This window comes from Biomphalaria glabrata, chromosome 13 (assembly GCF_947242115.1).
Source record: "Biomphalaria glabrata chromosome 13, xgBioGlab47.1, whole genome shotgun sequence".
NCBI classification, from domain to species: domain Eukaryota; kingdom Metazoa; phylum Mollusca; class Gastropoda; family Planorbidae; genus Biomphalaria; species Biomphalaria glabrata.
In genome coordinates, this window is record NC_074723.1 from 35,499,055 (window position 1) to 35,522,029 (window position 22,975).

The 22,975-nt window shown below is 36.3% G+C and overlaps 2 protein-coding genes across 3 annotated transcripts in view; both read left to right on the forward strand.

The window, feature by feature from the left end:
* The window catches only part of LOC106071809 (ATP-dependent DNA/RNA helicase DHX36-like), a 40,692-nt gene extending 31,100 nt beyond the window's left edge, over positions 1-9,592 (forward strand). Inside the window, exons 19-25 of the mRNA XM_056009136.1 lie at positions 899-976; positions 1,545-1,644; positions 3,617-3,710; positions 4,924-5,047; positions 6,538-6,612; positions 6,930-7,007; positions 8,587-9,592. Of these exons, the coding sequence (XP_055865111.1) occupies positions 899-976; positions 1,545-1,644; positions 3,617-3,710; positions 4,924-5,047; positions 6,538-6,612; positions 6,930-7,007; positions 8,587-8,805 (768 nt within the window). The 3' untranslated portion in view covers positions 8,806-9,592. The remainder of the gene's footprint in view (positions 1-898; positions 977-1,544; positions 1,645-3,616; positions 3,711-4,923; positions 5,048-6,537; positions 6,613-6,929; positions 7,008-8,586) is intronic.
* Positions 9,593-15,667: 6,075 nt separating this feature from the next.
* Positions 15,668-22,970, forward strand: LOC106054013 (uncharacterized). 2 transcript variants are annotated; one of them, XM_056009133.1, is made up of 4 exons: positions 15,668-15,822; positions 18,660-18,759; positions 19,924-20,035; positions 21,333-22,970. In XM_056009133.1, exons 1-4 carry the CDS (start codon positions 15,809-15,811, stop codon positions 22,937-22,939), a joined length of 1,833 nt encoding a protein of 610 aa, XP_055865108.1. In that variant the 5' UTR covers positions 15,668-15,808; the 3' UTR covers positions 22,940-22,970. The 2 variants fall into 2 exon arrangements, with proteins under 2 accessions (XP_055865108.1, XP_055865109.1); XM_056009134.1 differs by having other exon boundaries at positions 15,725-15,822; positions 18,637-18,759.
* Positions 22,971-22,975: the final 5 nt, after the last annotated feature.

Sequence of the window (22,975 nt, forward strand, 5' to 3'; positions counted from 1 at the left end):
GACCATGTCTCCAATCAGGAAGTTTTGAGATTGGCCAATATGAACAGCATGTATGCTCTCCTGACACAAAGGAGATTACGCTGGCTCGGACATGTCACCCGCATGCCAGATGGTAGAATCCCGAAAGATATCTTATATGCTGAGCTTGTGGAAGGAGTCAGACCCAAGGGCCGCCCAAGACTAACATATAGAGATGTCTGCAAGCGAGACATGAGAGCCTCAGGCATCAGTGAAAGTATGTGGGAAAACATAGCCAAAGACCGGAGTGCATGGAGACAGACTGTGCGTGCTGGGACAACCCTTGCTGAGAATAAAAGAATTGAAGCGGCTTTAATCAAGAGGGAAAAAAAGAAAGCTGCCCTGTCTGCTAGCCCTAAATCAGAGGCATACAAATGTACGAATTGTGGCAAAGTCTGCCGTTCTAGAATTGGCTTGATTAGCCACACCAGATTCTGCCCCGTCTCAAGATTAAGCCAAAACCAGTGACTCACTTGGGCGCATCCATTGCCTTTCGAGACAAAAGGAGCCATATAGTGCTATTAGAGCATGGAATGGGTTTCCTGAGCTAGCCAGATTTTAGGTCATTGGTAAATATGCATGACCCTTAGGACGTAATTATCTTTGTTTTTGAAGTTACATCTGTATTATATAAGATAAGATAAGAAGTCCACTTAATATCCAGTCTTCAGAGCATTCAGAGTTAGTGTATTTAATATCCAGTCTTCAGAGCATTCAGAGTTAGTGTATTTAATATCCAGTCTTCAGAGCATTCAGAGTTAGTGTATTTAATATCCAGTCTTTAGGTCATTCAGAGTTAGTCCACTTAATGTCAAATTAGAGCATGTAATAAAACTGTTGGTTTACTATCATTCAAATATTTTGTTTGCTATTTTTTCAGGGCTGGGAAAAAAGTAAGAAGAAAGGTTGTGCCAGAACTTATTGTTGGCAACATTTCTTATCAGAGAATACTTTGCAGGTATTGACTTGTTTTATAACTTTAATTTTATGTTCATAATCAATCAACATTATTTCTTGTTAGCCGCATTGTCATAGTGATAGTACTTTATGTTATTTCACATACATTTCTAGGAAACTTCAATGTCTGATAACACCATTTTGCAGATTATCTGTTAATTCTCAATGAAGCCTCAGGTTCTCCTTATAGTGAAGTAAAGTCTCCCTTTAAAACCATGCAGTCTATAGAGCAGATGATGTTAAAGTCATCTGTTTCTTTGGCCAACAGTTAACGAGGGTGTCATGTGGCCAGCACAATGACCAACTGCCTTTACTTTCCCCAACTAAAGTATCCATTAGAGTTGGGTGGACTCAGGGGTGCCCTGAAAATCCAATAATTCAAAATCCCAGTCTTCACGAAGATTTGAACACAGGACCCCAGGTTTGGAAGCAAAATGCTTAACCACCCAGCCACCGCGCCCCCTAATTAAAAATAAGTAATATTCAAAGTAAAATTTTAAATCTTAAGGTGATGGACTATTTTTACAAAAATAAATGACATAGCTTTTTTATTGTTCGTGAACCCTCAGCTACTACATGACATGAAGAAGCAGTTGGCTCACCTTTTGTATGATATTGGCTTCCTGGCTTCTCCTGATGTGAAGCATCAATCTAACAATAAGAATAGCGGTAAGCTATTAGTACAGTTCATCATTGACTCTTGTGAGGAAACAGAAATTATCTCCTCCTCTGTTTTGAAGTAAAAAGAAATTTAGGAAAAAATGGTTTTGAAATGGAATCGCAGAGTTGTAGAATGTAAATAAATCAAAATCACAGTCTGCAAACTTGTCCTTTGTTTTGTCCATTCCATTGCGGAAGAGTTGAATCAAATAGCCATGTAAGGTCTTTTCTGTGCTTCTATATTTTTGTTCAATAGACTACATCTATCTTTTGGAAGCTCTCTTGTATTGTTGGAACTATTAATCACCTTCAAGCTTGCCAATCTGTGTGACTTAACTCCCTGTTGGTGCAACACTTTTATGTACTGAATGTGTTTTCTTTTTTTAACCTTTTCAACCCTCCAGCCCAATTTATCGATCTGGGCGTAACAACTCCACGCCCCGCCAGCCCGACATATCAGTCTCGTGCACCTTACCTTAAACCTAATGTCCGTAATTAAAAATCCCAAGAAAAAAACATGTCACATAGGACTATTCGACTTGTGGTAAATGACAATAATCTCGATCCCATGAGTTTTGTATATTTAATTGGTAAATTGATTTACAAAATGAAAAGAATTTTTATTGATTCAGGTACTCGTAGTCTAATCCAAATAAATAAACTTTGCATGAGCAGGAAACAATATTCTCAATGATTCTAAGAAATGAACTAGATCTAGAAAATCATTACAATGATACTAATGATAGGGAATTTGAGATTGACTCGACGATCATCTAGATCTAGATAAATTTGGTAAATAAAAACACTAGATCTACATCTATACCAGCACCAGGTCCATCGAAGGAATGAGGGGTCTACATGCTGAGAAGACTGGCATACCAAGAAAGAATTCAGGAGATAAAGATTCTAATAAATTTCTCTCGAAAGTTCATTTAAAAGTTTTAATACCATTAGTTTGTTTTTAAGCTTGTGTAAAGCGTAATTTTTCCCCAGGAGCCTAGGGGGATAGGAAACAAAGGGCAGGGTACTGCGAGGGTCCAAAGGGTTAAATGCTAAACAAACTCACACTGTCATTTTGTAAAAAAAAAAAACCTTCCTACTGCTACTTTAAACAAGTGTTAAAAACATTATTTTAAGTCTACAAAGTGATTTCAAACAATATCCTCAAGCTACATGCTCAGGATTAATTTGTAGTCATTGCGAGCCCATCATGCTAGACAGACATGGGCAACAAAAAACATTGTTTTTAAGGAAAAAAAAACTTTCTAGTTTCAACTCATCTTTTTTTTAATTGGTGTGTCACTCATTTCCGTGACGATGATGCAGAGTGAAGTGACTAGGAAACACATTTGTAGTTAAGTTGTTTTAATCTGGATGATTTTCTCAAGAATGGCTTGTTTCTACAGAGCTTATATAAACTCTGGCTGGTACAAAGTTTGAACTAGTTATTTCTCCCATATCCATTAATGAATGAAGTTTAAACTTTATTTAATTATTTATTTTACCTAACAAAAAATGAATCCATTAAACATTTAACAAAATTAGTCAACTAATGATTGGTAATTAATTTAATTATTTTGTTTGATATTAAAAAGGGAAATAACTTCTACATTATTGAGAGATATGAAGTTCTTCCCTCTCAAAAGGCTTTTTTTAAAAAAAAGTATTTTTATATTTTGCTTGTTTTTTTTCTTATATATTCTCATGAAAAGGATTTTATGCTATCCATTTAGAACTAAAAGTATGTTAGGTCTTCCCATTGAGCTCTCTCATTGTCTCTCATCTTTTGTTCTCTCCCTTTTACCTCCATGAACCTTGTCTTCTGAAACATACATGACTTTTAATATTCTTTTTCCTTTATGGTCATATATCTGTGTAATATTCAATCAGCCTTGCACCTCAATAGTAAATTTTAAAAAGGTTTTAAATTATCATTATTTATTTTTGAAAATACAAAACATATTCTTATTTTAATCCCCAGAAAATCTCGGCTTGATCAAAGCAGTCTTGTGTGCTGGGTTCTATCCTAATGTGGCCCAAATTGTTGAAGTGGCTAATGATTATAGACTTCTATAGTAAGTAATGCTCCACTGGGATTTTCAATAATAGTGTTCGTTATTTGGCAAATACATGAAAAACAAAACGCCAGGAAAGTATAAGTATCCCTTTCAAACATTGCAATCTATAGGGCAGATGATGTAAAGGGTATCTGTTTCTATAGCCGACTGGTTAATGAGGATGCCATGTGGCCAGCGCTACGACCAACCTCCTTTACTTTCCTCAACAAATGCCGAGTATGCATTAGAGTTGGGTGGACGCGTTACGTTTCAAGAAAGATCTGTTGTGAACACTACTCAGGCAATTTAACTGGATATGGTTACGTGGGGGTCGATTGACCATTTACCAGGGGTCGCCTAAGACCATTGAAAATATGGATTGCTATTGCCTTCTCTTCTATTGCTGTGTGTGTGTGGGGAAAGGGGGGGGGCACGGCTTAAAAGGTTGAGAACTGCTGGCCTATGGGAACCTACTTAAATAGCGAAAGTATCAGAGTCAAGTGCTTCATAGTTCAAGATCTAGTCGCAAAGTGGGCGACAACTGTCAATCAAGACAAGAACAGAGCGGTACAAAAACTCGTTTGTACCTTACTCGGTCAGACTATATCAACGCCACTCATTGATCAGGAAACAAGGAAAGGACCAAGATGCCTGTGTGTACTACTGTGTAGTCGCTGAATGAACTTTATGTTGTGTCTGTTGTATTTATGTGTATGTTTCTGATGTTTTGTCTTTAAATGAGAAAAGAGTCCTTGTAATCACAACATATTTCCATAAGGATCAATAAAGCAGTCTTAGTCTTAGCCCAGTTCAGTGAGCCCAGTGTGAGGTTGGTGAGTAACAGTAGAGTCCAGTACGAAGCAGGGAGTTTGGTACAACAGTGATTATATGGCAGTTTGGTTATCTACACTAAAGCTTTTCTATAGTAGCTGTATCAAGTTGCCAATTTTACAGTATTGGCCATTGATATAGTAGATATTAAAGAGTTAAGTTATTTGGAGCACTGAGTTGTTAAGCTCTTTGAGTTGGTTATTTTTTGTGTTGGAGTGTTTGCTGACAGCTTGAAAAGTGAGATCTGTTACATTATTATATAATCCATTCACACTGTAGTTGCCAGTTCATGCTGCAATCTAAAATAAAAAAATCTCTTAATTCTACTAGCAATGCATCTGGATATAAATTATATCAGAAGATAGTTACGAATGTTGTTGTGTTTTTTTCCATTTTTCAGCAATATCAAAATGATGGTGAAAGATCGATCACTAGTGATGCCTCACCCCAAATCAGTGAACTCAAGAAAAACTTACTTTGACAGTGTCTGGATGGTGTACCACTGTAAACTCAAAACAAAAAAAGTAATTTTTTTTTCCTTTATATACAGTAGATATAAAATTTCATGTCTTACTAGTTTCAAACTTTCGTCATAATGAAGTGTCCTAGCCCAGACATCCTGTAGGACCGCATGGACTAATGAGGGGCTGGGTTCTAGCTCAGGACCGTTGAGACCATGACAATCGGGTGCAAATTTCATAATTATGAAATTTTTTATATCATAAATTACAGCCATTCCTTTGAAAAAGATTCATTTAGTCCTAGACATAGTCAGGACTAGGTTTCTAGTCATAAATTTCTACTAAGTTTTTTTTATGGCTGATTCCAGGCATCCTTTTTCATGCATTTAAGAAACAATTCTGTTAAGTAAATGCTGCCACTTTTGACAACCAGATACTAAATAAGATGTCATCATCTAAAACCAGATAGTATCTGAATTAACTATCTCACCCTAAGGTCAATGTTAGTCAACAATCACAAAGAGGAGTGGCTCAACCAATGGGCATCAGGAAACACAGGCAGAGCCATGTACAGAGAAATGACTACGCCTAACAAACTGGACAGTATTAACTTCCTCCCCCGCAAAGAACAATCTACAATCTTCCAACTAAGAACAGGACACACACCACTATTAAATTACCACCTGAACAAAATAAACTCCACACAACTACCCCTTTGCAGACACTACGCCCACCCCTTTGAAACAGTAAACCATATCCTCTTTGAATGCCCCTCCCTAACCCACCTTATGCAGACCCTACTTCCACTACAGCCCAACATAACCAACACCCTGTATGGCAGTGCTGAACAACTGAAGAAAACAGCACACTTTTTTTCCTTGGCACAGTCTGCAAAAGAGCTCACAGCTCAGCAGCAATAAAGCTGGCTAGAAGAAGAAGAAGAAGAATCATCTAAAAGCTTGATGCCAAAAATGTGTACAATAGCTGTATATTGATTAGGAAAAGTATGGATTCTATTTAGATTATTTTAAAACAAGACAAAAAACCAGCAGACATGCAATTAGTATGCCATACAAATAGTTTGCCCTATAGACCTTGTGGTTTATAGGGCAAATGAAGTAAAGGTCATCTGTATCTGTGGCCTACGGCTAATGACAGTGTCATGTGGCCTGCACAATGACCAAACATCTTTACTTTTCCCAACTAATGTCAGTTGCCCATTAGAGTTGGGTGGACTCAGAGGCGCCCAAAGGTCCCAAAATTAAAAATTCCAGGATTCGAACCCTGGACCTCGGTTCGGAAGCCAAGCGCTTTACGGCTGAGCCACCGCGCTTTAGCCATACCAATACTTGTATATTAAATTGGCAGATATAATTTTGCTCAATTTGATTTTTTGAAAATTAATCAGCAGTTAAGAAATCTTTTTTTTTTATAGAAGAGGATTATTTTTTTTTAACTCTCCTTCTCTTAAAATGCATAGTTAAAATCTGGGGGATGGTGTAGAAAATATAAATAATTGTGTTTGAAGACAAACATTTTCTATATATTTTCAGGTCTACATCCATGATTGCACGATGGTCTCCCCTTACCCTCTGCTCTTCTTTGGTGGAGATATCAAAATTATTAAAGTAAGATTGTTATGAGAATAACATTTTTTTTTCAATCTCAAGAAATCTGAAAGTAAAAAAAAAACAGCTAGATATTTTTTTTCAACTTAAGTTTTTGATGTGGTCTGAAAACTGGACTCTCTAAAAATTTTAGAAATTATTTTATTTTCCTATTTGACCCACAGAAATATTGTATATGACATTAAATAAAAAGCCACACATTTAATACTTGAAATATTTTTTTTGTTTATTTTTTTAAAAAAACATTATTATTAATTTTCTTTTTCTACGTGCTTTGTCAAAATTACTATTCCTTTCTTTCTTCTTATGTTTTCTAGAATGATGGACAAGAAATGATTTCTGTGGATGATTGGATTCAATTCAGAGCTTCAGCATCCGTTGCACAGCTTGTGAAGGTAACTTGTATATTCTGAATTCAGGGCTGGCCTTATGCCATAGGCAAACTAGGCACCGGCTGGGGCATTCGATTCTCGGTTGGTGGGTGCCTTGCACAGGAATCATAACGATTTTTTCAGACCAGAAATAGCTAAACTTGTGCCCAATGTTATTTTTAAAGTACATCAGCCTGTCTAGGTTTCAAATAAATGATATAATTTAATTTTTTTATATTGCTTTTTCATCGGGGGCCACCAAATTTACTTCACTTAGGGCCTCCGATTATCTAAGGCCGGCCATGTGGTGTCATTTATTTATTTAGTGTAGTGACACGCAATAGATGAGAAAGGTCATTATCAACATAGATAGTGAAGGCTTTGTAGATTATTGACAGCTGGTGTTTTGACTTCTATGGTGAGAATATCATTTCTATGGTGACAATATCATTTCTATGGTGACAATATCATTGAAAGACAGAGACTTTCTGTGTTAAAGGTATTAATTGTTTTCACTGCATTGATTTCATCATTTCCAGCTCATTTCTAAAGTCTTCATTTTTGTATTTGGTGCTCAACAAAGTCTAAAATACATACGCTCAACTCTAGAAATCTCCAAATCACACAATTATAAAGGAAGGACCTGTTACTATTCTTATTTTATTTAGAAAAAGAATAGCAGCTATAAGAGCTTTACTGTTGCTTAGTCTTTTGTAATGTTGGGATATCACACATGATCTGTCGACCATCTCTCTCCAATCTTCACTGTCTTCTGTCAGAAGTAGAATCGCTTTCAATGTTCATTCTTCACATCATTTAGTGGCATTATTGTCCGTTATATGAATTTTTTTTTATAGTGTAATTTGTAATATAAAAAAAATTAAAAAGTTACTATAAATAAATTCCATCATTTTCAAGTATTGAACAATTCTGTATGTTGTGAGATACTGGGGCAGACTTGTTCACCATCCCAGTAGCATGAAAATTTCCTTAAAATTTATTTTATTAGCCTATTAATAATGCAGCAAGAAACCTGTTTTTTTTAATAACTTTTTTGGATAGGAACTCTTCTGTTTCACCCTTTCACCTTCACCTTCACCTACCTACACATAACATGTTGACAGTGTTTCTCCATTCCTGTCTAAGTGTCGATCCTGGGAAAATACTTAGCTTTATCCGAGAGGTGGGCTTTACTACGAAAATTTTATTTTTGATACAACAAAGTAATTGTGAATATATAATATTTACAACAGGTTTTTATTAAATAATACATATTTTTACTATCTGAGCTATGAATGGACGTTACTTTTAATAAGTATTACTTAGTTGTTTAACATTTAGATCTTGAGATATAAAGGTGGAATAACCCATGAGGGTACATGGGCATGACATGGCCTAAATTGTGCCCATGTGCCAAAAACCCAAACCCGTTCCTGTCTTTTTGCCTTGAATAGAATCTCTTTCCATTTTTTTATTTTGTTTTCCCATCGTTTTGTCAGTCTGCCTCTTCTTCTTTTTCCTTGTACTGTTCCCTGAAGGAATGTCATTGAGAGCAATAAGGCTCTTGATTATTTGAAACTATAGCACATTGTCTGTTCCTCAGGACTTGAGACATCAATTAGATAAACTTCTCAAAGTAAAGATCAGTCATCCAGGACCAACGATTTGGGACAATTCGAAGCCTGAATGTGCCATAATGACTGCCATCCTTGACCTCATTGCGTGTGAAGAAAAAGGTTATCAAATGTTCGGCCACAAGCTGGGAGGAAGTATTGGAACGAAACCCTGTATCTGTTTGGAGGATGATGGTCATCAGCATTAAGCTGATCCGTTCTTTCATATCATCAAGATGGACTGAATGCAAAAAGAAAATGTTCTGCCTTATAGCACTTTTCTACAGTGTCATGGTTTAGATATATGTCACTTTTCTACAGTGTCATGGTTTAGATATATGGCACTTTTCTACTGTGTCATGGTTTAGATATATGGCACTTTTCTACTGTGTCATGGTTTAGATATATGGCACTTTTCTACAGTGTCATGGTTTAGATATATGGCACTTTTCTACAGTGTCATGGATTAGATATATGGCACTTTTCTACAGTGTCATGCATTAGATATATGGCACTTTTCTACAGTGTCATGGTTTAGATATATGGCACTTTTCTACTGTGTCATGGATTAGATATATGGCACTTTTCTACAGTGTCATGGATTAGATATATGGCACTTTTCTACAGTGTCATGCATTAGATATATGGCACTTTTCTACAGTGTCATGGATTAGATATGGGCACTTTTGTACAGTGTCATGGATTAGATATATGGCACTTTTACAGTGTCATAGATTAGATATATCATAGTGTCTACAAATATTCTTTCATCTTAAAGGATTGAAGATGATGTCAAAGCATTTCTATTTTATACCCTTTTTCTATGTTAAACCAAAGCATATATTTCATTTCTTAACCCCACTAGGCCTTAGCCCCTGAAACAGACTGTCCACAATGTCATGTATGTATATTACAATTTATGTATAAAACAATTTTTAGAAAATTTTCATGTCAAACCATATCAATTCAATGTAAACAGTTATTTGCAAAGCTAAACATGTATACAATTGTTGTTTTTTTTTTATACATTCTGGCTCATTTCTTTTTAATAAACAAGTATTGAAAAAGCGGTCCATCGACATAGCAGACATTTGTGTAAATTACAGAAATAGCATTCCACTGGTCTGGTCGTGTTGAAGACTTTTGTCCACAATGTCATGTATGTATATTACAATTTATGTATAATACAATTTTTAGAAAATTTTCATGTCAAACCATATCAATTCAATGGAAACACATTATTTGCAAAGCTAAACATGTATACAGCTGTTGTTTTTTTTATACATTCTGGCTCATTTCTTTTTAATGAACAAGTATTGAAAAAGCGGTCCATCGACATAGCAGACATTTGTGTAAATTACAGAAATAGCATTCCACTGGTCTGGTCGTGTTGAAGACTTTTGTCCACAATGTCATGTATGTATATTACAATTTATGTATAATACAATTTTTAGAAAATTTTCATGTCAAACCATATCAATTCAATGGAAACACATTATTTGCAAAGCTAAACATGTATACAGCTGTTGTTTTTTTTATACATTCTGGCTCATTTCTTTTTAATGAACAAGTATTGAAAAAGCGGTCCATCGACATAGCAGACATTTGTGTAAATTACAGAAATAGCATTCCACTGGTCTGGTCGTGTTGAAGACTTTTGTTTTTGCTCTTCAGTTGTAATATATTTTCTCAGGGAAATTTATTCACTTGTGTCTGTTGGTGAGAGCCTTGTGAGACAGTGCTGCCTTTTACACGAATTTGTTTGGAGTTCTTTTTGACAGATCCTCCGGCTGCTATGAATTTTGTGCTATTTGTATCTCCCACAAATAGTCGATACGAAAGAGTCAAAAGTGCTATTAAAAATTTATTTCACCATTGCCTGTATTCTGATGAGCATTTTTGTTGTTAAAATGAAATACATTTTGTATTAAGTGATACATAGAGTATTATTGGAAGTAAGAATAAAAGAATTACCTTGAAGTCCTACATGCAGCAATTACTTATACAAAAGGCTGCTCGCAATTTTTAAAGGGAAGCTCATGTAAATATATATGATTCTATATTTGATTATAAATTCTATATTTGATAATAAGTTCTATATTTGATTATATTTTTTTTTTAATTTGGGTGTTACATAATTTTGTATGTACTACCTCAGGGCTACCTTTGAGTTTTATTAAATGCTATGCTGCAGCATTTTTTCTATCAAGTTGCAAGTATCTACCAAATTATCTGCATATTATTTTTTATTACTATTATCTTAATATATGTCTGTGTCCAACCTCTGCCTTTTCTGTTTAATATTTGTGGAATGTTGTCCACATTTTTACCCAAGTTTGAATTCTGTTTTGTCATTTTCTGCTTAGTTTATTAAACACATTCTCATGTTTATGAAAACTGAAGTGTTTCTGATGAAGTGTATTGAACATGTTTTATAACATTGCTACTGCGCCATTGACTCGGCCATGGTGGACAAAAACACAATTAAAGTAATAGAATAATTAGTGCCTTATTATTAGTATACAATGCCATAGATTATACATTTCCTTTATTAATCTGTAGGTAAATGTACCTTAATGGAATGAAATGGTTTCAAAATGTTTTTTTTTTGTTATTCATGCTATGTTTAATAAAAGATATTTAGCAATTGTTTTATATTTTGATGTTTGTACTTCAGCTGTTGCAATGAAAATTCTCAGGTAAATGGAGTCTGTTTTCCTAGGAAGGCTCCGAAATGGCTCCTATTGATGTGATTTTTTTTTTATAAGAGTACATTTTATCTACCTCCACATTTTTATCTGTGTAGCGCCATTTCCCATGGTTACACATTTTCTAGACCTCATTTTTTAAAAATGTTTTTTTATGTACTGTGTTGAATGACCGGTGTGCAAAATACATACTGAACCGGTGTTGACAGAACCGGTGTGTGACATACACACTGTACCAGTGTTGACAAATGTGTAATTCATACTCTATCATTGAAGAGATGTCATTTTTTATATCCTTATTTTAATTAAGACAATTTTAAAATACTTTTTTGGTTCATGTCTATAACTTTTTTATACTCAAATTTTTTTAAGTTTGAATGTTGTAAGAACTATTGTATTAACAAAATAAAGTCTATGGACAATACTTTTTGACTTATTTTTTTTTAAAAAAAAAAAGGAAACTGAAGAAAACATTTTTAACTTTTTTTTTAGAGAATTTTGTTTTCTGGTTATTTGACAAAATTCGACAATGATCCTAAAATGTTGAATTACTTTATTTACTTGTATTTGTTTGTTCTTCTTTGTGTCAGAGGGTGCAGATCAGTTATCCAATATCTGAGATGAACACGCAGTGGTTTTCAGATCAGGCAGTTTTCCATATAGTTTTTCTTTTATAGGAGGGTTTCGGGGCCAGAGTCTTGTTGATAAATTATGCATCTTTGAAGGATATGGTCAGCATTCTCTGGTGATGCTCCACAAGCAAGTTTTGTTAGTCAGTTAGTCCTGACTTCAAGCTTCCGAAACATGTGTAGCCTCATTCTGTTTTGTTTGGTGCTTAGGCAAGCAATAATACGTTGGTCATGTTGGGATTGTTTTGGGATTCTTTTTACATAGCCTATATCAACGCACTCACTCTGGTAAAAAGTTTGTGCTCGTTATTTCTCCTACATCCAATCTCGGATCAAGCTGAAATTTTGCAGCTATTTCTTTTACCTGACACACAAGAATAAAAAAAATAAAATAATTAGTTAATTAACCATAGGTAATTAAATATTTTATTTGGTATCTTTAACAAAGGGCAAGAAATTGTACTTGACTGAAGTGGTGTTATAAGCTTTTTGAAACAATACATAACTATACAATCTCGTCCAGTCATAAGTACCTCACTAGAAGACTGGTTAGTATGTCGACTTGAGGATCATGAGCCATTAGTTTGACTTCAGGTCATTCCCCTTTATTTTGTAAATGCTTTTAAAAACCGATGATGGTAAAATTCAGCCAGATATCCCTTTCTTCCCCCTCTTAAATTTTCCCAACTGGTCCAGACAAGTGATAATAATAATAATAATTATAATAAAAGCATATTGAGAAAGCTAAAAGCATGAAATAGTACTAAACAAAAACAATTAGTAAAAATATTTGTAATCACACAGATTTACTATTGTTGGTCTAGATCTATTACAAATTTAATTACATGACTAATTGATATAATTACACTTGGTATGGGCTTTACTCATTTTTAAAAGTAATTTTTAATGTTTTCTTGTTCTTGCAATTGGGATCTCAGCTAGTCTGATTCTCATTTATTCTACCTACTCTTTATCATAGCAAAGAGGATACCAAAGAGTCTCAATTTGTTTTCATGTAACTGGGATGTGAGTTTGTCCAAGTCTCATAATTTCTTCTGGGTAGAGAGGAATGTTCATCTGTTTATTTATTCTTCTTTTATTTATTTCTTCTACCTTTGGCCACTATGTCTTCTACCTTTGGCCAGTATGTCTTCTACCTTTGGCCAGTATGTCTTCTATCTTTGGCCAGTATGTCTTCTACATTTGGCCAGTATGTCTTCTTTGGCCAGTATGTCTTCTATCTTTGGCCAGTATGTCTTCTACCTTTGGCCAGTATGTCTTCTATCTTTGGCCAGTATGTCTTCTACATTTGGCCAGTATGTCTTCTATCTTTGGCCAGTATGTCTTCTACATTTGGCCAGTATGTCTTCTTTGGCCAGTATGTCTTCTATCTTTGGCCAGTATGTCTTCTACCTTTGGCCAGTATGTCTTCTATCTTTGGCCAGTATGTCTTCTACATTTGGCCAGTATGTCTTCTATCTTTGGCCAGTATGTCTTCTACCTTTGGCCAGTATGTCTTCTATCTTTGGCCAGTATGTCTTCTATCTTTGGCCAGTATGTCTTCTACATTTGGCCAGTAAGTCTTCTTTGGCCAGTATGTCTTCTATCTTTGGCCAGTATGTCTTCTACCTTTGGCCAGTATGTCTTCTATCTTTGGCCAGTATGTCTTCTACCTTTAGCCAGTATGTCTTCTATCTTTGGCCAGTATGTCTTCTACCTTTGGCCAGTATGTCTTCTATCTTTGGCCAGTATGTCTTCTATCTTTGGCCAGTATGTCTTCTACATTTGGCCAGTATGTCTTCTTTGGCCAGTATGTCTTCTATCTTTGGCCAGTATGTCTTCTATCTTTGGCCAGTATGTCTTCTACATTTGGCCAGTATGTCTTCTTTGGCCAGTATGTCTTCTATCTTTGGCCAGTATGTCTTCTATCTTTGGCCAGTATGTCTTCTTTGGCCAGTATGTCTTCTATCTTTGGCCAGTATGTCTTCTACCTTTGGCCAGTATGTCTTCTATCTTTGGCCAGTATGTCTTCTATCTTTGGCCAGTATGTCTTCTACATTTGGCCAGTATGTCTTCTTTGGCCAGTATGTCTTCTACCTTTGGCCAGTATGTCTTCTATCTTTGGCCAGTATGTCTTCTACCTTTGGCCAGTATGTCTTCTACCTTTGGCCAGTATGTCTTCTACATTTGGCCAGTATGTCTTCTACCTTTGGCCAGTATGTCTTCTATCTTTGGCCAGTATGTCTTCTACCTTTAGCCAGTATGTCTTCTATCTTTGGCCAGTATGTCTTCTATCTTTGGGCAGTATGTCTTCTATCTTTGGCCAGTATGTCTTCTATCTTTGGCCAGTATGTCTTCTATCTTTGGCCAGTATGTCTTCTATCTTTGGCCAGTATGTCTTCTATCTTTGGGCAGTATGTCTTCTATCTTTGGGCAGTATGTCTTCTATCTTTGGGCAGTATGTCTTCTATCTTTGGGCAGTATGTCTTCTATCTTTGGCCAGTATGTCTTCTATCTTTGGGCAGTATGTCTTCTATCTTTGGCCAGTATGTCTTCTATCTTTGGGCAGTATGTCTTCTATCTTTGGCCAGTATGTCTTCTATCTTTGGCCAGTATGTCTTCTATCTTTGGCCAGTATATCTTCTACCTTTGGCCAGTATATCTTCTATATTTGGCCAGTATATCTTCTACCTTTGGCCAGTATGTCTTCTATCTTTGGCCAGTATATCTTCTACCTTTGGCCAGTATATCTTCTACCTTTGGCCAGTATGTCTGCTTCTTTCATTGCCTTCTAATTCAATGTTTTGTTTTCTCGTTTCTCATTTCAGAAATATCTACTCGACTTGAAGTTGAAATAACTCAAATTAAAAAGGTTCAATTATCTTTTACTGAAAGCTTACTATTTGGGTTATAAGAGTAAAATATAGGCCAGTGGTTCTCAAACTTTTGACCTATGCGTACCCTTTCTGGAATGTTTGTAATGCTGAGTAGCCTTCAGCCCCCCCCCCCCCCCCCCCAGGCAAAAAAAAAAAAAGGTTGTATTGTTAATGACTATCAATTTTTTGTTGTTGTAGCCTTATATATACAAAATAATTACAATTAAGTATTCAATTAGGGAGTTAATTTTATTTGTATGCTTCAGAGACACATTGAATGTATTCTTTAAAAAAAAATGGAAACAGTTTTTACATTGAAAAAGTGGGCGTGTCGACAGAAGTTGTAACATCCCTATCCGTTTCCTGCTCCTTGAAGAAATAAGTCTTAAATGTAAAACAGCACCTTATTTGAGTTTGTAAAAACTTAAATAATAAAAAAGGTTTTCAAACTTATGATGTTTTATTCTGATGTACAAACTAAATGGGTATTTTTAAAAAAATCAGCATAGTTAACTCTGTGCAATGCAGTCAGGTATTCTAAAAATACTTTGGGATTTACATGTTGCCATCTTTTTCTTTATAGGAATAAACAAAAATTAGTATTTAAGACATTTCATTTATTTATGTTAACAGAAATGAGAGATTACATCATAACAATCATATAGATGACATCGCTTTTTTCTCTCCTCTTCTCTTACGCGGGTTAAATACACAGACCTATATATTTCTATGTCTATGGTCAAATCACTTGCACTCATGAAATGTGCTTTCCGAATTTGCAAGGTATGTCAATATTTACTTCGCATGTTTAAAAGTTAGAAGGTTAGAACAATTATAAGACAAAGACAATTTCCAATCCACATTTTCTTCGTCCATCGCCTTTATATGTAAACATGTAATTGATCAAGCAACAGGTGCTATTAGTGAATTAACACACCACCATCAATTTCATTAATTTAGGCTTACTATGTGTGTCTTTTAAGACATGTGCAGTGACACATGCGCACTAGAAGGTAAGCTTGAAAGATACATTCTGTTTATATCTTTATTGCGCAGCTTAGATATCCGTATAGAAAGAGCATCTAAAAAATCATGCACAGCACTAGCATATTAAAACGAACATTTTGAACAAAAATGTCTTAGCAAAATCGGAAAAAAATGTAAACAGCCACCCGCTCATAACTACTTCAAGTCGTCACAAACTTCTTATCTTATCTTATATATTACAGACGTTACTTCAAAAAAAAAAAAAAAAGAAGATAACTACGTCCTACATATTTCATGTTGTCAATCCAGTAATGCGTGTTAATCAATGACTTAAACTCTGCTAAGTCGTTAGTTTTTCTGCCTGATTCTGGCAACCCATTCCATTCACTAATGGCACTAGGGAAGAAGGAGCGATTGTACGAATTTGTACTAGCGTATGGAATAAAAAATGTTCCTCTATCCTTGTGTCTTTCAGAGTATTTCATTAGTTTTTTTTTCTATTTGTAAGTTATGGTTTAGTGCAGTGATGCCCAACCTAATTCAATCTGCGGGGCATTTTAATTTCCAAAACTAGTGTCGCGGGCCACATGATGGAAAAGTTACAAAAACTTTTTGAAATTGACCTGAAACTATTTTATTTCAAACCCGAGGATCTAGAACTTACATGAAAGTATTGGGAGAGTTGAATTTTCTCTTTACACTTAAAAAATGGCGTAAGTTCTGTGTATAGTTTGTTATTCTTGTTTTTTTAAAAACAGCCTCACTTTCTTTATAAACACAAACATGTTGGCTAGCAATGGTATCATGTTCTACACAAAAGTAAAGATCCGCTCACTTCTCCTAATAGATTCTATAGCCTACTATTTCATGAACGCACAAATGTTAAATGCCTTGGTAGTAATCCATTAGAAAAAAGTGAAGGTCCTAACGTAGGTATAGATACATTTTGAACATTTTTTTTGGGGAGGGGGTGGGAATTTCCTATAATTTGTGCCGACGTTTTGACTGGCCGGATTTAGCCCGCGGGCCGTATTTTGGGCATCACTGGTTTAGTGTTTTATGTATTATAGCTACTTTACATTTTATTCTTCTGACTTCTGTCAATCAAGATTAGAACCAAACGGTACAAAAACTCGTTCGCTCATTGCTAGGTCAGGCTGTACCAGCTCTACTTGCTAACGTGAAAATGATCAAGACGTCCGTGTGTCGTCGTCACTGAATGAACTCTCTATGTGTGTGTCTGTTCTATTTATGTGAATGTTTCTGTTGTTGTTTTTAGTGGAGAAAAGAGCCCTTGTAGTGAAAACATATTTCCAATAAGGATCAATGAAGCGGTCTTAGTCTTAGTAAGCGCTATACAAATCAACTCAGGCGTCTATTTGTCCTTACTGGCCAATTAGAAAGTAGCCCCGCATTTTTTGGGGGGGTAAAGATTTGAAATATATAGGTTAATCCAGGTATTATTTTTAAAAGAGAAACGAAAATGAAAAAAAAATCATATTTTAAAACTTAATTTAGCTTAAATATTAACAATGAAGAAAAAGATGAACCAACATGTACAAAACAACAAAACAAAATACAATACAATACTCAGAAAGGCACAAAAATAAAGGCATGTTTCTTATTAGATATGCTAAGACAAATTCATACAAGTGTTCCTTCTTTCTTAATGCTGTTAGAGCATGGAATACGTTGCTGCCCGAATCAGCCTGGAAAATAAACTTAGGAATTATAAAATATTGTGTAATATTTCCTTTACAGTCGGTAAGCAGGTATGGTTCATATTCCATATGCTAGGATAAATTCTTACAAGTGCTCCTTATTCCCTAGTGTCACTAGTATGGATTGCTTGAATCAGCCAGAAAATGCGTGACTAGATTAACAATGGATTCGCATAGGACGCAGTTATCTTCTATTTATCTTATCTTCTTCTTATATAATACAGACGTTACTTCAAAAAAAAAAGAAGATAATTACGTCCTACGCGTCATGCATTTAGTCATGCATGTTAACCAATGACTTAAATTCTGCCAAGTCACTGGTTTTCCTGGCTAGCTCAGGCAACCCATTCCATGCTCTAATAGCACTAGGGAAGAAGGAGTATTTGTACAAATTTGTCCTAGCATATGGGACGAGGAATGTGCCTTTATCTTTGTGTCTTTCAGAGTATTTTATTAAATTTTGTTTTTGTATTTGAAGATTATGTTTCAGTGTTATATATATAATTGCTACTTTTCTTTTGAGTCTTCTGTCCTGAAGGCTTTCTAAATTTAGTGATTTTACTAAAGGTGTTACTCTGGTTAAGTGTGAATATTCGTTTGTTATGAATCTCACTGCTCTATTTTGTGTCTGTTCCAGTTTCTTAATGTTATCTTGAGTTGAGGAGTCCCAAACGGAGGATGCATATTGTATTATTGGCCTAACCAAGATAAGACTCATAAGATAGGATTTAATGGTGCTGCTATTTCCTGCATACACATGCATGAATTGTGGCAAAGTCTTCCGCTCTAGAATTGGCTTGATTAGCCACACCAGATTTTACCCTGTCTATAGACGAAACCAAGACCAGTGACTCATCTGGGCGCATTCATTGCCTTCCGAGACAAAAAGGAGCCATATCTAAAATATCTATCTATCTATCTATCTATCTATCTATCTATCTATCTATCTATCTATCTATCTATCTATCTATCTATCTATCTATCTATCTATCTATCTATCTATCTATCTATCTATCTATCTATCTCTCTCTCTCTCTCTCTCTCTCTCTCTCTCTATATATATATATATATATATATATATATATATATATATATATATTTCTGAAACATTTTTCTCAGGTCTATTTTTCTCACTCTATCAGGAACATGGTAGAACTTGGCTTGTTGCAATTATTTTTGCTGGCCGTCGTCTGCTCAAAACTGAATGAGGCTTCCGAGCTGTCATGTGCACACAACGGCAAGGTAAACACAATATATTTTTTTCCTATATTTTTAATGCTAGTGTATTGTTTTGTTTCGTAAGTTTCGGGGGTACGGTAAGAAACGAAGATGGTTTGGCAGGGCTCAAACTCGGAACCGTCGTCACGACAAGCCGAATCGCCTACCATGAAATAAAAGGTTATCACATTCTAAGTTTTGTTTGAAATGCGAAAGATTTAACGATTAAAAGCCAAAATTGAAGATATAGCCTAAATGTTTGTATTATATGCCTTTATAGCATTGCAACAATCAGTACCTGTTGTCGCAATGACGCAATTTATTATAGAGAATGTATCATCGGCTTTGCCAATTAGGATTATTGTCACGGTAATGATAACACTAATTTTGCCAAATATCAAATCAAGCAATGCAAAAGCAGACGTTCCCCCCTTTCCACTGCCTACCCCCCCCCCCCCCCCCCCGCTCCTCTCGGCGCAAGGCCTCCTGCTTTGTGTCATTGGAACCAATGGTGGGTCGGAAGGAATTGACTCAACCTTTTTCTTCCATGGTAAGCTACCCTGCCTCATAGTGGCGTCCGGGGGGGGGGGACTGTCGTAAGGGCCCATGCAACCTTATCAACAATCCACATGCCGTTCCTCGAGGAGCCGTTTCACAAATGGTGTGAGTCCCGCTCGGTTATTGTGTTACAATGAAGGATAATGTCTAAGAGGGGAGATCTCCGATGTGCTCGACCTTCGGCCACGTTTTTATTCCTTGCGTCCGGAGCTGTCGAATCACTGGAAATATTGGTGGGGTTAACAACCTGAACTTGAACGATCTGTTCAGCCAGCAGTGGCGTAGCTAAGGTGGGGGAGGAGTGGGGAGATTTTGAAAATAAGGGGGGCCCCCAAATGAGTGTTTTTTAACATTAATTATTAAATATTACGCAAAATACAGGGGTCCTGAAAGAGGCCAAGCCCCCCCCCCGGGCCCCCAAATGATGGGAAATTCCTAGCTACGCCCCTGTCAGCCAGGCTGGTGAAAGGGTGCTCATTGGTTTTATTTTCCTAGAACTTGAAAAGTCTTCGGCTCAACTTTACCGACAGTTTTAAATGGTTGCCATGTTTAACATTTAATCATTTATGTGTTTTATTAGAAGACCTTAACATGTCTAATTATTTTTTCTCTTGTGAATGTATGAAACAGAAGTATCGGCTGACTGAACAATTGACAATAGACAACTGTCAAGAATGCTTTTGTGGTGTCTTTGGTATATACTGTGATCAGTCGATATGCAAGGTTCAGCCTTTCTCATTAGGTACAGCCAAACGTAGCGCTGAGTAAGCGTGTAACTTAAAAATCTTAGTTCCACAAACGTCAGTAGCTGTATAGGTCCTTAGTTATACTAAGTAAATATTAGCTATGGTTAATAGTGATTTTCTTAGCCTAGTCTAATCTCCTTGGACAAAGTCTCAGTAGGTCTACTGAGGTTAGCATTAGAGTTAGAATTACAGTTTAGCTTACGTTTATTCTTAATGTTGGGACAAGCTTAGAATTGCCAAAGACTTCTGAACTATTATTTATGTATATATCATGCATTATTGTTTATTGGGGGCGAGGTGGCTGAGTGCTTAGCTTCCGAAACGAGGGTCCTGGGTTCGAATCTCGGTGAAGACTTTATTTTTGAATTTTGGGATTATTTCTCTCCTTTATTTGGTATCTGCCTGGTCGTGCGGTTTGCGCGCTGGACTGTCGTTCGGATTTATCGACGGCCGAGGGTTCAAACCCTGCCCTCTCCCATACCCCGTCGTCCTGCGGGAGGTTTGGACTAGGAAGTAAACTATCTTCAACTCTGAAGGAACATCCGAAACATGTAAAGCATTTTACAAACAAACATCTCAAATTTATAACCAATAGTTAATTAACTAATTGGTTTCTCTTTTTTTTAAAAATTGATTCTTGTTTTGTCACCTAACAGAAATAACTGTGCAAAATTTCAGCTTGATCCGAGATGGGGTGTCGAAGAAATAACGTGTACAAACTTTTGGCCAGACAGAGAGACAGACAGAGTGAGTTGATATAAGCTTTGTAAAAGTAGAAAAGAAATATTAATAGTTTTACTCACCATAACAGAGACAAAACAGTCACTAACACAGGGTGGCCAGACACCTACACACCCAGATAAGGCCCATCGTTACAGAAGGCATGAACACTGACCTGCGACGTCACAACTTGTGCGCAGTTTTGACCAATAGCTCATTGACACGTCACAGGTCGTCTCGAAACAATTTCTTGACAAAGAGTTATCTATTAAAAGTCATCATCTATGACAGAGAAACAATACACTGCGAGCCTTTTCGATTATCCGGTGCCAGAATAAATGAAGCCTATGTTGTCTTTTTTAAAGTTATATATTTTTGTGTGCACTTTTGAGCCCTGCAGAATCAATTTTTTTAAAGCACTTCCGTTTGTAGCTCATTTTTTAGTTGGCAACAGTAAAGTTTATTTAGTGTCCTTGACATTATTTACTTTTTAGTGAGAATCCCCAACACAAAAATCGAAACTTCTTTCCTTTCAATTGATGTAATAATATGCCAACATGTTTTATGTTTCAGATATTTCGATACAAGCCACCCCAAATCTGATCAAAGAAAACACAAACCATTTACATGTCACCTGCGGCGTAAATCAGATAAAGTTTTCAGCAAGGCAGGCGCTAATCACATCAATGCAAATTTTGCATTCAAAATCAGTATCTTTTCCAATGTACACAGAGCTTGTTAAAGCCAGCCCCTTGGACGGAATACCTCATTTAGACATCACTGATCCCAAAGCTTCCGTATTTTTGGAAAACACTTTGGGTGAAAGCCGATTAAATATCAGCTGGACCATGCCAACATATAAACATGCAGGCCTCTACCAATGTACAGTTACTGCAATAAATAGGTTTAACAAGCCAGTCTCCTATTCCAGAGTTGCGCAGGTGATATTGTACAGAAAGTTTGGAGATGCCCAAAGATCGAAGAGTTATGCAGCATTGAACTACACCAGGAAGCAGCCATCGACTCGTGAATTTTACAAAAAAGTAACGGCTTTATTTGGCTACGAAACCAACAAGCCACAATCAACCCCCCTGCTGTATGACTACTACTCCGAAAAGCAACAACCAACTCCCCAGTCGTATGACCACTACACTGAAAAGCAACAACCAACTCCTCATTTATTAGACTACAACAAGAAAAAGCCACAATCAACCCCTATTGAATTGGAGCACAAAATAACGACATTGTTTGAGAATATAGATTACCTGACATCCAAAGTAAATGAACTATCAAACAGATTGAACAGAATGCTGAGTGCAAGAATAGAGAGCGATGCGCTTGAAAAGCTGCACGCAGACTTGCAGACAAAGTTAATAAAACTACAGGACGGTGTGTCTTCGCTTGCAAACAGTCTGACGAACACTTCCAGAACCAACGACCGAATGGTACGAGAAATGGATTTAAAAACTAACAACTTGGTCTTGCATTTGGCAACTATTTTAAGTCAAGTCAAACTATTATTCTTGTCCTATGAAAATCTGGCCATTAGGTTTAAAGACTACAACCAAATGGTTATTCCAAAGATATCAAATAGTATCGAGATTTTGACCGCTAAGTATGAGATGATTCTAAATAAATATCTGGAGACCTTAAGCTCCAGAATTAAACTCCTGGATAAGAAGAGCTACGCACTGGAACACGGACAAGATGACCAGAGCATACAGATAGAGAGACTGCTGACCATTACCAGGGAATCTTATTTTTATTCGTCTGATAGCTTTAATGGCCGGAGGTACTGGCTGACCAAAGACTACGCGTTCACCAACAGTGTTGAGGCCCAGAGGACGTGTGAGCTGTACGGGGGGTACCTGGCAGAGATCAACTCCGACAGGGAGTTTTGCTTTATCCGAGATCAGCTGCTCGTTCCTAGAACCTCACACTACGACGCCGCCATCACGGGCGCCTCGGATGAAGAAAGCGAGGGCGTCTGGATCAACAGCCACAGTGGAACCAGACTGACAGCTCCAAACTGGGGGCCAGGGGAGCCGAATAACTTTAACGGCAACGAGCACTGTCAGAGTTACGGAAAGCAAGGGCCTGTCTGGGTTATGAACGACATTCCATGTTATAAAGATAGATTGGTGAAAGTTGGGTTTATTTGTGAAATATCCGATAGCTAAGCGAATAAAAAAAAACATCTTTAAAATTCTATGTTT

Coding starts and splice junctions, on each gene's coding strand:
- LOC106054013 (XM_056009133.1), top strand. Junction 18,760..19,923: donor CATGTGCACACAACGGCAAG/GTAAACACAATA, acceptor TGTATGAAACAG/AAGTATCGGCTGACTGAACA. Junction 20,036..21,332: donor GGTTCAGCCTTTCTCATTAG/GTACAGCCAAAC, acceptor TTTATGTTTCAG/ATATTTCGATACAAGCCACC.